This window comes from Pleurodeles waltl, chromosome 5 (genome assembly GCF_031143425.1).
Source record: "Pleurodeles waltl isolate 20211129_DDA chromosome 5, aPleWal1.hap1.20221129, whole genome shotgun sequence".
NCBI lineage: Eukaryota > Metazoa > Chordata > Amphibia > Caudata > Salamandridae > Pleurodeles > Pleurodeles waltl.
This window is the reverse complement of record NC_090444.1, coordinates 115509498-115529417: the sequence shown is the minus strand read 5'-3', so window position 1 is coordinate 115529417 and position 19920 is coordinate 115509498. Positions and strand designations below refer to the sequence as shown.

At 44.4% G+C, this 19920-nt stretch overlaps 1 protein-coding gene across 1 annotated transcript in view; it reads right to left on the bottom strand.

Annotated features, from left to right (window-relative positions):
* Window positions 1–19920, bottom strand: part of ADCY3 (adenylate cyclase 3) — a 343040-nt gene that overhangs the window by 242596 nt on the left and 80524 nt on the right. The window contains exon 2 of the mRNA XM_069233756.1: window positions 363–512. Coding sequence (XP_069089857.1) covers window positions 363–512 — 150 coding nt within the window. The remainder of the gene's footprint in view (window positions 1–362; window positions 513–19920) is intronic.

The following is a 19920-nucleotide window of genomic DNA, read 5'->3' as shown; positions in this document are numbered from 1 at the left end:
TTGGAATGGGTGAGTTGTGACACATGGTGGCATGGTTTGCTACTAAATTTTCATTCAGGATGAAAGAATGGACTGATCTAGTGACTGCTGTGACCAAGCTACTTGTGGCCAGGAATGACTGTATTTCTGACCTCTCGCTGGAAAAAGTTTAGACATGATCCCACCAAAGATCTTCATAAATTTGTAGCAGGGTCCCTCTACAGAGCATCATTAGTGAAATCACCCATCTCCTCTCAAAAATACAAATAGAGCATCCTCCTAAAATCCATGCTTCCTTCTCTGTGGACTGGTGCTGCGTTAGCAAGATACCCACTGTTATAAGAAGTCAACGATATATACAATTATTACTAGGTGAGGCTTACCTGCTGTTGGCTTTGTTCCTCCAGGTTCAGCTTGACCTCCAAGGACTGTCGGGCTTCTAGAAAGGCCTTGCGATGCTTCCGGTCTGCCATGTAGTAAGACATGATCCCAACCGTGATGGTGCACAGGTAGATGGCAATGTTGGAGAGGATCTTGGGACCAAAAGAAAGAGAACAAGAAGATGAAGTGCTGGAGAGCTTCACGCAACATTGTATAAAATCTACATTTCCGTCATCCGACAATTGATTAGTTACATTTTCAGAATCTAATACGCATGGATACTCATCATCACCAAAGTACCTCGATCTCCACTACCAAATTCACATTTTTATTGCTTGGTATTATTGCAAACCTGTCATACATGAATACCACATTACTGATCTGCAAATCTCATTTTTCACTTATTGGTACCTAGCATGGCATATGAACAATCTTTTCATGAATTATATTGGACCTATTCATGAAGATAAAAATACGTTTATAAGCAAATGGATCTTTTTAATGCCTGGCAGAAATTCATAAAGGGATTCACGGCAAGCTTAAAGTATTTCTTTCGGGGTGAAGAGTGCAGGGATCTCCGCAGTTGTACGCCCCATCCAAGTCCCATTCAAGATTTCGGAAAGTGGGCTTTCCAGTGCGTGGTTTGCCTTGTAAATGTTGTAAATGTGGGGGGGGTATGTTTGTGGGCATTCTCAAACCCTGATCCACCCTTTTTACATCCTGGAAAGGGTCATATTTCATAGGGCTGGTGTAAATTCCCTTCCGGGGCAGGAAGTGGAAAGGACCACCCGCAGACTTGGTGGGGTGGTGAGGGCAGAGCTTTTTCCAAAGGGACAAATATTTGCCCTGCAGAGGAAACAAACTGTGCGTTTGCACAGGGGAGCCTGTTCCCCCGTATGGAGTTCTCCGCTATAAAACAACTCAATAGAATGGGAACATGACCCTACTGCAAAGGCACATGAACTTCCACTGAGCACATCTCCTCTGGCGTACTCCTATAAACATCTGTGATTAAGGAAACGTCGGAAATGTTTGTACAGGCAGAGACCCCCCTGCCTGTAGTTTTGTGGCTTCCTTTGTGAAAAGGCAATTTTCTGCAACATACGTTTTCCACTATGCAAACTCCCAGCCTCTTGTCAGTTATATCATGCAACTACTTAATGTCAGCCCTTGCAATTCATAATTTAATATAAACTATTCATTTAATAGTCAATCTCTGAACTGCAAGGACCTCCCAACAACGCTTTTCTATGACTCATCATAAAAATATTAAATTGTTTTCAATTTTTATTAGGAAAAACATTTCAAAAATATTTTTTCATCTTTTACAATATTTGGGAAATATGGATTAAGCTTCAGAAAGTGCTCAGAGGTTCTAAATACAAAAAACAGTAACATTCCCATTACAGCGTTTATTGAAGATAGTTTGGAGGGGCGCTTCAAGGAATATTTAAATGAGAGTGCAAGGTGGTGAGAGGTTTTTTTCCTACGTCATATTTAGCACTGGCTCTATGGGTGTGTGGCATGGATTAGGAAGGGTCATCTGGGATTGGGGCTGGCAGGATCAATATATTGTCATTTGCCTTTTCAAGTGCTGGCATGGTGATCTTTGGATGGGTGGCTCTTGCAACAGATATCTGATGACCAGTGATGTGTGCATAATCATGTTCTTTCTGAAGTTGATTTTATCGGCGGTAGAGGGGTATGATGTACTGGGCATGGAATTCTATAGTATGCGGGAGTACTTGGAGATGTTTTGTAATGAGCCTTCACTTATATAGAGAAGTTTGTTTCAAGCCTGGATAAGGTTTGGTTGTGAGGACAGCACAGTGAACAAAACCTTGAAATAGCCTCAACCTCTGGTAATTTGTTCTCCAGAGCAATATTTCACAGAATAATTTTTTAGCTTGGTTGCACCATTGCAGATGGGAGCCTAAAACACAAGCCGCAGCAGACATGTTTCGGCCTTGTCGCTCTTCATCAGGTTGGAATGGCGAGTTCCTATGTCACAGAAAGCAATGTGCAGGTAGAGCAGCTGCACCATAATCAGCTGATCCATGACCACTCACAATACTATACTGCACCACTGTATGGTGGTCAGACATAGCTTCCCATCCCCTGTGATCCCAGCCTTCTGTCTGAAATACTGTACACAAACTTTATTTCTTAGGGACAGCACACTCACCTCGTCTACTGTGCATGTTTGCCTTTCACAGTGATGAAACCCACCAGACCATTATTGACATAAGGGCCACCAAAAGGGTCCCACATTCCATGGTCGACATGGTCTTTCTCTATTGCAGTCTTGCAGCAGAGCCCTACATTGTTGTGCTGTACCCTTGCTAGGCTCCTCAACAGCCAAAGATGCCAGATGAATGTGCTCGGGAGTCAGCCACAATGGGCTTCAGTGAATTAGGCAGAAACAATTTCATTGTTGTGAACACAGATTCCACAGTAAGCAATAATACAACTCAAAACAATGTTCCCTGATGGCATCGGCAGAAATGTGTGTTTACTGCACAGGTATCAGGGGAATAGCTGTCAAGACACCAGCGGCATGAAAACCGTGTCTCCTATTAATATACACTGTAAGCTGCTCAGTCGAACCGAAAGCAGAGAGCAGAAGATGCTAAACGAGGCTCAACCAAGCATGTCTAATTTGGCATAGTTGGGGGTTGAGCCCAGGTAGAAAACATGCATCTACGAGCCACCTTATTCGACCTTTTGATCCAATCATGTAGTCATATTCCAAAACAACATTCTTAGCTTCTGGTTTTGTCCCATCTCATATTAGAACAGTTGAAGGCTATGCAACAAATGTCCAAGGGCAGTGCCTCAAATGTTCACTGTAACCCCATAGCAGAAGGAACCAAGATCACAATGCCTGAATTAATCAAAGCCCTTGTATGAGGTCATTTTCTGGATTTATTAAAACCTCTTGCTGCCACCAGTCGGTGGTGGAGCCCACCTGGATTCCAAGGAGTCAGGGTGCGGGAAGTCCAATGAAGCATGCCACAGTTTGTGGAGCAGGGTTTTGCTTTTCTCAGTATTATGTCTGTCCTCAAATAGGTAACTACATACATGGTCAGCCCTATTATCTCCGGCGTTTGGATTTTTCCACAATTCTCTATGCCACCGAGTTCCTACCGCATGTGCCACAGCTCATCTCCCTTACCACACACATACGCCTTCAGAAAGCTTCATCTGTGGCTAAAAGTCATCTTCACGCTTATCTTGTATATCTCACCAATTTCATCCAAGGCCAAGAAAAAGATCCCTTGTGCTCCTATAGACTATATTGACTCTAGGATATAGGATTTGTTTTTATCCATGACCAGACATAAAATGAGTTAAGGCTCACAAACAACTTTCAAAAGACACTCGCCTGTCCACCCAATTACACAGCCCCATTTACAAAAAATAGGTGAAATATACCTGTGGTCAACACTTGAAAACCCTCAGCATGTCCAAGCCAGGAAGCCTTCAGACTATTAACACTATTACGTGGAGTAGAGAAGTGCACAGAGCAAGGTCAGATTTAGATTCTGATAGCAGAAACAAAACTGTAAAGTGAGCCCTTCATTACCTGTGTGTGGGAGTTGGGCAGACAGACACAATCCAGACATGAATCACCTTCCCCAGTAACACTCAGTTTCACCTCAGTGCCTAAAACCACACTGCCTGACAAATGCGCTGCCCTTCTGTACACAGGCTCTTCATGCCTCAATGTTGTATTCATATGCTGCACTTTCAGGGTGCTTTGATGCCTGGTGGCCACATGAGTCACAGTTGGACCATCTACTGAATGCAAGAGAAGTTAGTATCCGACTAAATGCAAATCAATCTATCCACAGATCAGACATTGCCCAATACTTCTTTGTCGCGGAGACTTGTATTCTTGTCAACCTTGGAGTGGGACACGCAGTGACACTGTGTGCTCAGGGTGTGACGCAGGGAACGGGCTGTTTCCTTGTCTGTCCTGTAATTAATAGCCATCAGCCCACCACAAATAGCTGCGTCGTCCTTTGTATTACCAAAGGACTTCGGTCATTTTCTGTCCCATGACAACAAGCTCAAGAGGTTATACCGGACATGAGAATTTAGCACTGACCGAGCACAATAGTGTATGTTACATGTAAAACATTTCAAGAAATCTGTCTTAAGACTCTCATTTAGGAGAATGTGACGAGAAGGGCAGAGAGAATGGATATATATGTTACTTCTATAGCACAAACCTAGTCAAAAGGCAGCAGAGAGTTGTACATGGTCAGAGGACAGGCTTAAAGTCGTCGGGAATTAGGAGAGGACCAGTGCTTAATTTATGCTTTTTGTTTCCGGTGCGGGACACCAGCACTTATTTTTGGAGGGCCGGCACTTATTTTTCTACCTCAGGCATTTGCAGCGAGCAAAAGACACATATGGGAAAGACAGAGGAAGAAAAAAACGAAAAAGTGTCACAATGAGAGAAAGCAGAAAGCTGCAAGAGTGAGTTGAAGGGGCAGGAAGTGGCTGTAAATGGATTAAAGAGGACAGAGACGGCTTTAGGAATAGCTGCATCAGTATTCCGTGTTTGCACATTTTATTGCGGCAGCCGCGTGTTTAAGAAGAGAGCTTTGGGCATCGGCACGTTTTTATTCACAAATTTAGCACTAGAGAGGACACCGAATTGTGAACAGTTAATACCTTGAGACGTAGTGTTGTAGTGATGCAGTGTTTTTTTTTTTTTTAAATGTGAGACTTCAACTCTTTCTTAAACTGGAGGGAGCGATCTCGATGAATACCGGGATGTTGTTCTAGATCCTGGTTAAGTACATGTACGAAAAAAAATAGTCCCACAGGTGAAAACAATACAATCCATTCAAATGAACCAAATGGTTATTTTAATCATTAGTTATAATAAATCATACATTAAGAACTTTTTTTAAAAACTGGGGATTTTTCTGGTGCGAGTTCGGCCCTTACTAACTGGTCATTCAGATTCTTACTCCTTTTGTAGGAGAACATTGGAGGTTCCATAACTAGATGCCCTGCAGCCAATACCTTCCAATGCTTCTTAATGCCTTCTGACAATAAGCTAGAAATCAGAGAGAAGGCAGTCACGCAGGTTTTTCAGACATCTTGCCCTTGGTTTTTGGAGTAACGCCTCCCTAGGGTAATACCATGCCCTTTTCAGAGACCGTTTTACAAGGCGTTTGGGATAACTCTTTGAGCAAACCCCAGTGTGTTATGATCTGCCCTTTCACTATGGACCCTTTATTTATCCTGATTCCAGTTCACAGTTTCTAGCTTGACTGCTTCAGACTCCATTATTATTATTCCCTTGATGTAGCCCTTTATTTTATAATAGTACTACTTAAATAGACGTGTGTATTGATTTGGTGTTTTAACCAGGCTGATTTCTGTACTCATTCATCATGTATACTATACTGTTGTGTTAAATATGATCTCTGGTAATTTCCTATGCCTGACAATACATATGTTCCTATCTGTTGATTTAACTATTTATCCTATTCTTATTTCCTGTGACCGTACTCCTTTTTTCTTTTCATTACACATATTTTTGTTCTCCCAACATGGCGATCACTTAGCCCCATTTGCTTGTTAGTCCTTCTTTGCCCTCCACTTCTCTCCTATGGTATTGTGGGCCTTACCAATTGAGCATGTGCATTTGAAAGACTCTTCTGCATATATGCAAGCACAGCTCTCCCTTTGTCAGAATTTGCCTGACCAGCATGCAGACCTGCTGTTCATGGACCATTCTCTGGGAATCTTCATTTATTTTCTGAGCATAGTGAATCACTCTATGCTCGCATATGCTGTGTTAGAGTGCTGGTTTTCTTTCTCCAAGAATAATGTAAGGCTAATTTGACCTTGCCCATATTTTAAAACCCAGAATTTCTTTCTGACCCAAGGAATCTACAGTATTTACCCACCTGCTTTTTTTTCTTTTGGAAAATTTGAAAGGAATAGTTTTTACTATTTTATATGTTTTGTTTTAGTCACACTCCTTCCCTCTGGGCAGCTGAAGATTTTAAGACATCTTGGGGGCATTCAGAAAGCTTCAATGGGAATGCATTCCACCCATTGCTTACCATTGGCTTTGTGATTTGTTACTCACATTTTCTGGCTTGTTATTTGCTGGCTTTATTTGTTTCAGGCTGTCCGGAGTGAGTTTGTTCCTCCCAAGGAGCAAAGCCTTTTCACACCATCTCCCCTTGTATCCTTCCACAAGTGTTCCTTTCGGTAAACAGGCCTGTAAATCTTGTTCTTATCTTGTCACATTTACTGTGCATTCAAAAACAGAGGTCAAATGTAAGGCTTTGTCTTCCAAGAGAGCTTGGTGTTTACTTTTCTTTCTCTGACTTCCAAGTGTGAGGATTTATATGACTATCTTGCTGGATACTAGGGATAGTAAATTATTTTTTTCTAGCACACAACATTTAAATGAAATGTTCAAGTATTTCAGAATATATCAGAATTAATGATGCATAAATGGAGCACTTCTTTTGTTAATTCTGAAGTGTGTTAGAAACAAATACTCTAATATGATCAAAACAAGTCAATACACTAAGTGATGCCATTTCCACACATTATTGTTTGTGTGCTCTGCAGTTTTATTAGTAAAAAACGTTATGTCTGTGAAAATGTAAAAGTAATTTCAATTGAAGATGTGTTGTTGGTAATGGCAGTGTACTAGCACATCATGCATAATCCACTCTACGCCACTGCACTCTACTCTGCACCACTCTACACCACTGCACTGTACTCTGCAACACTCCATGCCATTGCACTCTAGGCCATTTAAATCTACACCTCTCCAATCTATAATATTCTACTTTGTGCCAATGCACTCTATGCCACTCTTCATCACACCACTGCACTCTTTGTCACTGCACTCTACACCACTCAAGTCTAGGCCACTCCAATCTACTTTGCAGAACTCCACTCTACGCCACACCACTCTGCAACACTGTACTCTATCCCAGTACACTCTACGCCAATGCCTCTACTCTGTAACACTCAACTTTATGCCCCTGCACTCTACACCAGTCTGCTGTGCACCACTCTAGTCTACTGTACTCCACTACACTCTATGAAATTGCACTCTACACCACTTTACTCTACGCCACTTCACCCTTCTCTGAAACATTCTACTGTATGCCACTTCACTCAATGCCACTGTACCCTATGCCACTCTACACCACTGCAACCTACAATACTCTACTCTGCAACTCTGCACTCTCCGGCACTGAACGATATGTCACTCTACTCTGCATCACTGCATTCTGCACCACTCCACCCTATGCCACTCCACTCTGCACCACTCTGCCAGGGCACTCTCTGCCACTCTACTCTATCCCACTGTACTGTGCACCACTCCCCTCTTCACTACTCTAAGCTATGCCACTGCATTCTATGCCACTGGATCTACAACCTGCACTCGACGCCACTATACTCTTCAACACTCTACACCAGTCCACTCTACACACCACCGCATTCAACTCTGCAGCACTCTACACTATGCCACTGCACTCTACTCTGCACCAATGTACTCAACGCCACTGCACTCTGCACCACTCTACTCGACACCACTCTATGCCATTGCACTCTATGCCACTCTACAAAACTGCACTCTATGACACTCTACTCTGCAATACTGTACTCTACGCCACTCTACTCTGCACTACTGCATTATATGCCAATGCACTCTACGTCACTCTACTCTGGATCACTTAACTCTACGTCTCTGCACTCCATGTCACTGCACTCTACAGCAGTGTATTCTACTCTACATCACTACACTGCACAACTCTATGCCACTCTCCATCATTGCACTTTATGCCACTCTACTCTGCACCACTGCACTCCATGCCACTGTACCCTATGCCACTCTACCATACACCACTCCACATCACTCTATGCCCTTGCACTCTACAATGCAATACTCTAATACATACCACTGATTTCCACAACGCTGCATTGTAAGCCATAACATTCTACGCCATGGCACTCTTCACCAGTCCACTCTACTTTACGCGACCCCACTCTGTGTCACTCCAGTACATGACACTCTATGTCACTCCACTCCACTCTTTGCCATTCCACTCTACAACACTCCACACCACTCTCCTCTACGCCACATATGTTTAGCCACGCTGAACAGCAGCCATGCTGATGAGTAACATGGCTAAAACACACTTGCAAAGCCAATAGCTCTTGCACTGGCAAGACCTATCAGCTTTGCCAATGCTTGTTTAGAATTGTCTTTTTTATCCACACTTCAGCGTGACAGACATTGCAGTTATAATACTGTTACCTGTTCATTTGACCTACCGCGATTCAGGTAGAGCTTCTTCTCTTCACTTCTGCATTTTTTTTTATTGAGCAGTTTACTGACTATATTTGAACCCTGGCATCTTCTTTTAGGGACAGACATCTTTCTTCCCGTAGAAGCTTTCCATCGTCGCTTTGTGAGTATACACTCTATGATAAAGGTTTGTACCTCACACCGTGACACTATCCTTTGTGAACAACGTTTATTGTTCTAGCTTCCAGTCCTCGTTTTCCTTGTTTCAGATTGCTTTTTAACTTTTGAGTCCTGATGACGGTCCCTCCATCTTCTTGACAGATTGAAACATCATCTGCGACCACTACAGACCCTGGATAGATTACGTACAAATGGGCCATGTTGTTCTGGTTTTTAAGCTACACAACTTTGATCTCTAAATTTGTTCACATGTGTGTATCACTTTCATGAGAGCACAGAGCACATTTTTCACTACACACTCACTGCGTGGTTACAAATAATGTATTTTTATAAAGGTACTTTATTTATGATTTATTATAAATAATGATTGAAATAACCACTTGGTTCATTTGAATGGATTGTATTGTTTTCAACTCTGGGACCAGTGTTTCTTGTACATGTATTTACCCAAGGTCTCCGGTGAACCTCGGGTACCCTTGTTAACTGCATCTCTGTTCTAGATCCTGGGTGCATAGATGGGAAATGCCTGTTGTCTTATGATTTTGTTTTTACACTTCTTAGTCTGCAGACATGTTGGAGTTCTGGCTGTGGATGTGCTGATTACCACCAAAGATGGTGAGATTGTCTCTAAGATAAGCAGGGGTGCTGGTTGTGATGGCTCAAGGTTGTAAAGGATGCCCATCGTGTTTGAAAGAAAAGGTGTTCTAGGAGTCTAGCATGAGAGACGAAGAAATAGGAGGTGTTGTGGTGGACTATTTTCCTCTGCAGGAAGTGAGAAGGATGCATGGAAAGTCTTTCTTGGAAGGTGACATGGACTAAACACAGCAACAGACTATGACAACAGTGAGGAGAGGGCATTGGAGGTCTTCAGTGCTTGTGAAGTAAGGAAACATTGGCCTCATCCAACAGTTTCCAACATTTCATCAGGTAGTTGGCACATCTGGTGGCACATAATATGACAGGATAGGTGTGATGATAATTGATGTGATGAAGAGATGAATGCCTGCCTAAGATCCGAGGGTGCCTTTTACAACACTGTATTGTGATTTCTTTAATTGAAGGTGCCGGGCTGACTATGATCCGGTGGTGTAAATGCCCTGCATTCGATAGTGCATAGTGCCACACATATTCCATCGAAGACACTCCTCCTCAAAGCAGATGCTAGGCTCTTATGGACTGGGATGACTGCACGTTGGTCTTTTCCTTCACTATGAAAGACCAGGATGTCCAACTCTTGAGACTGCAGGTCCTGCCAGTATGAAACTGGACTCTTGTGTTAAAGTGGGATCACCATGTTGAACTTCACCAAGGGACTTTAGGGCTCCGGCAGGTCCTTATCAGCCCACCACATTATATTTCTTCATCATGGGAGAAGCCACACATCGTCTGCCTCTAGAAGTTTCAAGCTGCAACACTTGTAGAAACCAAGGCACAGGGGAATTGAGTCATTCAGGCCGGACTGGAAACTCAAAGCAGCCCTGGCAAATTTTGTCAGACCAACCCCTACAGGGTGCATAGCAAGCGAGCCTGACCACTACAATGTGGCTTGGGAGTTTCCCTCCCCAAAACAATTTGCGGAAAAATGGCAAAAACATTGCACTCTACCACAGTGTCTCTCATCTCTCCAGACCTCGTGTCACATGTATTTCATTTGTTTTATAGCATCTCTTCTACCTGCGTAGGGTGTTGGAGCACTCTACATCACACACACATACAAAGAAAATTAATTGTACGCATGAATCATTACATAAGATAAAGGGGACTGCAAGGTGTAGGATTCACATGTCATCCACACTGGTAGGAATTATTTAAGAGTTCAAGGTCCTGGGAAGCATAAACTCAAGATTCAGAACGTGACAATTATGGTTGATTTTACTAATAACAATTTATTTCTACCCAAGCAAAACCTTTTTTAGCAAAATTAGGATAATCAAATACTAGGAAAATGCATAACTTTCTAACCTGTACCATGCAGTTTGCATGCACCTCTTTGATGGCAGGTCATACCTCACTGGGCCAGATTATGATTGTGACTTATGAACCACACAGTAACAAAAGGATCTCTGTGACAAAAGCAGTATCCCACTGAGCACTGCACATAAAATACTGTGCTTTGATCTACAAAGTACACGTTCTTTTGGTAGTCATATTAACCCTCAGTGCTAACTTGGATGGGTCAAGACCACCCACTAGACAAAACTCTGGTCTCTCTCCAGCAGGTACATTAATCACCAAAGTTATCTTGACACTTTTATTGCTGCCTGAAAACTATTGTATATACAAAGAACTCTGCAGAGCTTTTAAAACTGCTGCACTGCTATAAAACCGGCCCCTCACCCTTCCATCCTCTGGGGAAATGCCTGATGCCTGGTACAGCCAGTCCAGCCTTGGAGTCATTCTCTCAAAGATGATGATAATGCCTCAAGTGAAAGCATCAAATGTTCAGCTGAATCTGAATTACTAAGAAAATGGCTTATTGGCCACCTCCCACAGTTCCCTTGACATGCACACCAACATGGTAGGGTCAGCAATATCTGGTGTATTAGCACATGTCAACCTGCGCCTCGTTTTAACCCTTCTGGCAAACATGCAATGTTTTCTGGTGCAAGAGACCAATGTTCAACGTGGTTGTGGCATCACTCTCTTAGGGTTTTGTGGAACAGCAGAAGTGACACTCTTTTTAACATGAGTGACTCCCAATAACCAGGGTTTGACATCATAATGGTTTGTGGCAGCTCTTCTTAGCAGTAAGGCAGCGGCCTTTTTACTCTCATCTTACTCTGAGGATTGTCTACTGAACCTCCATGGCAAATCTGTGCAGTGGGTAATAGCTGAACCATCTTGTTCCCTGTGACTGTGGTGCGCGTGTATGTGAGTAAGCGGTTATATGTGAGCAGATACTAACCTCTGTATGTGTGAAGCCCCACAGATTGTAAAGTGTGCCATAAAGTTAGTGAGAGGCAGAATTTGCCATCTCCCCTACTCCAGAATGTTCCCCAGCATTTGCTTCTTTGGAAATAGTGCAACGCTAAGAGCTTTCATTGGCTTTCAGTGCACATTCCCAGGATCTTTTGCACCCTTGCTGAAACTTTGAACCATCTCCAGCATGTCAAGGTGTGACCTGAGAGACAGCAACACCAAGAAAACCCCTTGGTTGGATGTAGGGCCAAATGCCACGCTCCACATAGAAAGGAATGAGCCGATGCCCCAGCGATTACCACTCGCTGCACCACCGCTCAGCATCAGCGTGTGCAGTCACACAAGTCAACGTTGACTTACCCCACACCGGCCCTCCTTCCACCACCGAAAGGATGTGCACCACTATCATGGCTACCTTGTCTCTACACACCCGGTGAGCACCGAGCACTACAGAGGCTCTAAACCTCCATGTAGGCCCTGAAGGTTCATAAGTGACCATAAGCAGTTAATTTACAGACCCACATTAGTGCTATGTTAGAAAACTGGTAAAGAGCTTGGTTTATCCTAATGTGTGTAGTTGTGATGTGGAGTCCTCGCAACCCCGCCCCTCTCCAAAGCTTACCATACCCCATTGTAGGGTTTTCTTCACTGAAAATTCCCCAAGTAACTCGATGTCATAAAACGTCTTCGAGTTCTGCACATATTTACCTAATACATGAAAAGGGCTACTTTTTCAGATAAAATAAATAACTCTACTTGGGCAACCATTTGTTGTGAGCAATAGTTGTACTGCCTGACTAGGTTAACTACTCCCACACCAACCTCCAAGTGTAGCCCTTAACATTTGAGCCCCCCAACCAACTGAAAGTGAAAGCCTAAAAGGGAGGCCACAGAATTTCAGGGAGCTCGTAGTAGCTTCTGGTTTCTGCATCTCCAGGGATAAAGGCAATGCCTGTTACAAGGACTGCCTCACTACTCTTGAACTGTGCAGGCCCCAGATAACTAGTGGGGCACACACACAGAGTGGGACAACTTTAAATAATGCCTTGTAACTCCCTATAAGTATAGTGAGGTGTTATGCACTTCTTACTATGCAATGCAGTATTGTAAGCACCTGGTATATCCAAATGTGGCAATATTTTGGCTGATTCAATATTTACAAATTTTGGTTTATGTCAGCATGTAGCTAAACATGTCGATGCATGGACCTATCATGAAGGAGATGGCAAAAAGCATCACTTACCATTCCCTTATCACTTCCTGTCCTCGTGCAAAAGAGCGCATGCACTGCTGCGCATCATGAAGCAGTGCACGTTGGTGTAGGCACTAGGTAGTGATCTGGTGGGCCCATTTCACAGTAAGAAAGCTGGGAACAATTATTGTTTATAAGCAGATGTCCTAAGAGTGACCAACCCCAATTCCAGGAGAAGAGATGTAGATCCATCTGCCAAGCCCCAGACAAGAGGGAGCACAAGATGCACAAAGCTCACCCGCCTCCCTGTGGTCCTCTCACACCCTTTCCCTTCACACGAGCTGCCCGTGCTGCTCAGTGTGTGACAGTAACTTAACACTCCCAGTGAAGCTGCCTGGGCTGCACTCAATGCTTAATTTGAGCTGGGGGTTTCTGGTGCTAGGCACTGGCACTTAATTGCCAACACCGCCGCTTGTGACAGTCTGTCACAAGGTGGCGCTGTCTGGCTATTTTAAAGATGACCACAACAACAGTTAATTATTAATTCAATATACATTAAAAATTACTATTACCTGCCGCCCAGACCATTCTTGTAGCTTTGGAGGCCTGGAATAGTCCGAATGGTCACACTTATAGTGAGTTGTTGTGTTGTTGCTATCACTGGCAGTGCTGGAAGGGGCACTGTTTGGTGCAAGCTGCAGAGGCCTCCCGACGAGAGCCCTGGCACTTTTTTTGGACACATCTAGCAATGGCTGCACTTGACATGTGTGCGCTCAGCTGGACACTGCACCTGTTCCCTGGGTCTCAGTGATGTTTGCACAGGTGCTGTCCTTTTTGTGTCTATTCAGAGTGTTTAAGAGGTGTTTGCACTCTTCAATACTTTCTTACCAATGTTGCACTATCAACATTTATATCAAAAGGCATAAAAGGGAATCTTTAGATCTAATCTCCTATCTGGAGGCAAACAGACTGAACACTCACTAGAAAACAAATTGTGACACACAACACATTAGGTGTTTGCTAAACACCTTCCAGGTTGAGTTGCCTACGAGAGAACAACTCAGAAAACATGCAGTTTAAGGGGCATCCAGGCCTCCTGGTCTGCCCAGTCTTTTTACTGTTAATTGACACTTACAATGGTTACTTATATTCGGAACTTACCACAGTTATCTCTGAAGCCCACTCTCCCACCAGTAGGAGCATCTTGGTGCCAAAGCTAAACCAAACAAGCATTTGCAATATAATAGCTCTCGCACTTACTCAAGTTGGAGCTATTGGCATTGTAAATTTATAACTGGACTTCTTTTACCACATTAATTGGTCAACCCTGCCGCATATTTTGGTTCGATCTGCCGCATAATTCCAGTGGCCCTGCATGTAACTAAAGGGCTAGTAGGCCTACTGTAATATTTTTTCAAACAAGACTCTGAAAACACAAACTACTGACAGGTGTAAAACAAAAGTTCCAACCATAAGAGAAATACAAAAACACTGAATGGTGGGATGGGTTAATATTTTGGGGTCCCCACTAACCTAGTGTAGGAACCCACAGATGATCTAGACAGAAAGAGCACATTGTGGTAAACACTTTTTGAAGGTGATCCCAATGTCCTAGGACAACTACAGGCTGAATTATTAGCAAAAACGTTTTGTAAAAGGAATGCCCTGCAAATCATTATGGGGCGAGTTTTCCGAGTTTGTAGTATCGGCTGTCCCGCTGTGTTGGGAGAGCTGCTTTGAGGAATTCTGTGTTTTTTTATGTACAGCATTTATCAATTTCAAGTGGTTTTGTGAAAGCTATGGGGCGTGAAGGGGAGAGGCAAAATAAATTACTCTGATCAGGTGTGATCAATACCGCAGAGGGAGTTCTATGCTGTTCAGACTGAGAGTGCCATGGAGCACGAAGGGGAGAGACAAAAGAAGAAAATAGTTCACCCTCGCTGAAGTATATCGGCATTCGTGCAATAATCCATGTAACAGGGTCAGTCTGCAAACAAAACCGCCCGAAGGCGGGACAAGTGTAAAGCAATTACCAATGACATCAAGAGATTTTTGTAAGGCAAGCCTACAAACGAGTGAAAGTGATGGGAGTGATTAAAAGCCCACAGAATACTTACAAAAGGTCGAAAAGCACTTGCACACTTGACCTAAAAAATGGCAGAGGCAAAAGGAGACGACTAAAAAACAAAAATAGGCCTGCTGTAAGTTTCAGAAGCACAGACAGAGTCTGCACCTCTGGGAGAAAGTGGGAGCATGCTCCAGAGATGGGCAACCTGAAGATGACAAGCTTCTTAGTGGAGTTACTTATTAATCATATATTGTGAAGGAACAAGGAGTAATGTCTTTATTAAACACATAGGGTCTCAAACTGGACCGCCTGGTTGAGGGGGTGGAGTGTGAAGTAGCGCATGGCAGTTGAGGCCTGCATAAATTGGTTTTACAAAATGTGGGACTATTTTGACAGATTCAGAAGTATTTATTTGGGGTAATCAATGAAGCCTAGACTCTAACAAGGCCTAGACCGATACCACCAGCTTTGCAAAGTCACCTGAAGCCATCAGCTGGAGAAAGTCTTCTGGCATTGCAAAAAAATGCAAAGCCACCTAACACCACCAACTTTGCAAAGCCACCAGCTGCACAAAGTAATCTGAAACCACTCACTTTGCAAAGTCACCTGATAACATCAGCTGTGTAAAGTCACCTGTTACCACTAGCAGCTATTTTAAGTCAACTGATATTACCAATGTGCAAAGTGACCTGATATCACTAGATGTGCAAAGTCACCTGATATCACTAGATGTGCAGTCACCTGATATCACTAGATGTTTTAAGTCACCTGATACTAACGGATGTGCAGTCACTTCATACTACCAGATGTCCAAAATCACCTGATATCACGAGATGTGCAAAGTCGCCTAATACTACCAGATGTGCAAAGTCACCTGCTATCACTAAGGGCCTGATTCTAACCCCGGCAGGCCGGCGGTGCCCCGCAGGGCATTCTCTCCCGCCGGTTTACCGCTGCCCTCAGAATCCCCCATGGCGGCGCAGCTTGCCTGCATGAACAGGATGGCGGTAGGGGGGGTCGCGGGGCCCCTGGGGCCCCTGCCGTGCCCATGCCAATGGGCACCATGGGCACGGCAGGGGCCCCCGTAAGAGGGCCCCGCAAGGTATTTCAGTGTCTGCCTTGCAGACACTGAAATACGCGACGGGTGCTACTGCACCCGTCGCACCTTCCCACTCCGCCGGCTCGATTACGAGCCGGCATCCTCGTGGGAAGGGAGTTTTTCCCTGGGCTGGCGGGCGGTCTTTTGGAGACCGCCCGCCAGCCCTGGGAAAAACTCATAATACCCTCCGCGGTCTTCTGACCGCGGAGCGGTATTATGGGGGCGGAATTCTGGCGGGCGGCCTCCGCCGCCCGCCAGAATTAGAATCAGGCCCTAAATGTTCTAAGTCGCCTGATACTATCCGAAGGGCAAAATCACTTGATATCACTAAATGCGCAGTCACCTGAACTTGATGTTCCAAGTCACCTGATACTACCAGATGTGCAGTCACATGATATCACTAGATGTCAAAAATCACCTGATATCATGAGAAGTGCAAAAGCACCTGATACTACCAGATGTGCTAAGTCACCTGATATCATTGCATGTGCAGGCACCTGATATCACTAGATGCTGTTAGTTACCTCATTCTATCAGATATGGAAAGTCACCTGATATCACTAGATATTCACAATCACCTGATATCTTGAGATGTGCAAAGTCACCTGATACCACTAGCTGCTGTTCTAAGTCACGTGATATCACTAGATGTGTAAATGTGTAAAGTCACCTGATATCACTAGATGTGCGGCCTCCTGATATCACTAGATGTTCTTAGTCACCTGATACTACCAGATGTGCAAAGTCATCTGATATCACGAGATGTGCAAAGTCACCTTATACTATCAGATGTGCTAAGTCACTTGATATCATTAGATGTGTAGTCACCTGATTTCACTAGATGTTCTACATCACCTGATACTACCAGACGTGCTAAATCACCTGATATCACTAGATGTGTAAAGTCAAGGTAAGATTTGCCTTGAAACTGTAACAAGATATCACCAATTTTGTACCTTGGCTGTAATGTGCTCTCCAAAACTGATGCGAGCGAAAAACTTATAAAGAACTGTTGAGTCAATAGATGTGAGTCTGTGCTCAACGAAGAGCATGGTCATGGAAACTGGTCAATTATATGGGCTCTAGAGATGAACAGGAGAACAAAAGTCAATCACTTCCATTTTTCTGAGATGTAACTTAAATAGACTAACCTTCATCTTAATATCAGTCGCCAGGGGTCAACAAGAAACATTGGTAGAGAAGTTGCTATTTGAGCACTATTCGGAATATTGTAAAACTTAGCTCACATGAATGGATACTGCTGACCAAAAGCTGGATGTACACACTGTAAAACAATAGACAATGAACGAGTAAGTACCTGGGTTAGGACTGAGTGGTTTACCTTGTCAAAGTCCACTGAAACGTCAACAGGACCATATCCGGGCACCACCTTCATCAGGCTCAAGCCTCAAATTGTTGTTCTAACACAGCAAAAAATGTGGGACCCACTGTGCTGATGATCCAGATATTATTGTATTTATTTAAAGGTGTTCTAGGGTACTGATGGGCCGAAATAAGCACTAGAGAGCTTTGCAGAGAACTACATATGGTACAGAAGATGAGCATACTTGGTCATGAAACATAACGACAGAAACAGGTGCAAATGTGGGTTAGATCTACTTTTTTCAAGTAGCTCCATTGAGTAGAGGGCATTAGAGATTTGCTGAAAACTTTCAAGATTAGCTGGGTCTGCACTGAGTGTTTGGGAAAGGGGTCACCACTGCCTGTTTCAGCCAAAGAGGCCAGCTGCACACCCTGGGAGGCTGAAAACTGTAGGAGCAGAGGGTTCAGGCCGAAGTCTGAACCTTTGATCACAATAGCTAGATCCTGTAAAGTGTCCATGATAGAGGGATAAGGCGATGATAAGGAGTAAAAAGGTTCAAGAGGGAGGAGATGCCAAAATAGAGTGGGCACAACAGGCCACTCCAAATCAAAATAATATCTAAGTTAACTGAAATAATGCCTTTCATCCTTGGGCATGGCAATTGTATAGACGAAAAGAACATTTTGATTAACTTTCCTCAGAGTGGGGTTTTATCTATGTGTTCTCAAACTATATAATCTTGTTAGCCTATTCTCAAATCTATGGTTACCTCCTTTCTGCTTGGTTTTTAGGGTAAGAGATTGTTATTGTGGGAACCGCTCAGACAGTACCAAGCAACCAGTCCTTTCACTGTGACCAAGCATGTGTGTTAAGTGCCTGATACAGTCATTGTATGAACCACACAGACCCCGTATCAAGCATCCAGTACAGGCAGCGTATCAAGCAACCAGCAGACAGCGTATCAAGCAAGCAATCCATTCGCTGCAACCAAGCAGGTGTGTAAGGTGCCCAACAGTCATTGTAGGATCCGCATAGACAGCGTATCAAGCAACCAGTCCTTTCAATGAGACCAAGTATGTGTGTAAAGTGCCTGACAGAGTCAATGTATGAACCACACAGATACCGTATCAAGCATTCAGCACAAACAGCGTATCAAGCGACCATGCAGACAGCGTATCAAGCAAGCAGTCCATTCACTGAGACCAAACATGTGTGTAAAGTGCCTGACACAGTCATTGTATCAACCACACAGACACTGTATCAAGCATCCAGCACAGACAGCGTATGAAGCAACCAGAAGACAGCGTATCAAGCAAGCAATCCATTCGCTGCAACCAAGCATGTGTGTAAGGTCAATCAATCAATCAATCAGGGATTTGTAAAGCGCACTACTCTCCTGTGAGGGTCTCAAGGCGCTGAGGACCCCTCCAATAGAGCGTGGGTGAGGAGTTTGAAGGTGATTCTCTTGTTGACTGGGAGCCAGTGCAGGTTTTTCAGGTGGTCTGTGATGTGGCAGTGGTGGGGCATGTCCAGGATGAGGCGTGCAGAGGCGTTCTGGATGCGTTGCAGCCTCTTCTGGAGTTTTCCCGTGGTTCCTGCGTAGAGGGCATTGCCATAGTCCAGTTTGCTGCTTACAAGGTCTTGGGTGACTGTTCTTCTGGTTTCGGTGGGTATCCATTTGTGGATCTTTTGGAGCATGTGGAAGGTGTTGAAGCAGGAGGAGGAGATGGCGTTGACTTGCTAGGTCATGGATAGAGAGGGGTTCAAGATGAATCCTAGGTTGCGTGCGTGGTCGGTGGGAGTCGGATCGGTTCCGAGAGTGGCAGGCCACCAGGAGTCATCCCATGTGGAGGGGGTGGAGCCGAAGATAAGGACTACTGTCTTGTCCAAACTGAGTTTGAGGCAGCTGCTCTTCATCCATTCAGTGATGGCCTTCATTCCTTCATGGAAGTAGGTCTTAGCGGAGTCCTTGGTGAGGGAGAGGATCAGCTGGGTGTCGTCGGGATGTGAGATGATGTTGAGGTTGTGGGATCGGGCGATGTTAGCGAGCGGGGCCATGTAGACGATGAAGAGGGTCGTGCTGAGGGACGAACCCTGGGGTACGCCGCAGATGATTTCATTTGGCCTCCGAGTGGAATGTGGGGAGGCGGACTCTCTGGGTTCTGCCGGTGAGAAAGGAGGTGACCCAGTCCAGGGCTTTGTCGCGGATTCCAGCATTGCTGAGGCGTGAGTGTAGGGTGTGGTGGCAGACGGTGTCGAACGCGGCCGAGAGGACCAGGAGGATGAGGGCCGGGGTTTCGCCGCTGTCCAGTATGGTTCTGATGTCGCCAGTGGCGGTGATGAGGGCGGTTTCGGTGCTGTGGTTGCTGCCGAATCCAGATTGGGAAGAGTCCAGGGTGCAGTTCTCCTCTAGGAAGCGGGTTAGTTGTCTGTTGACGGCCTTCTCGATGACTTTTGCCAGGAAGGGGAG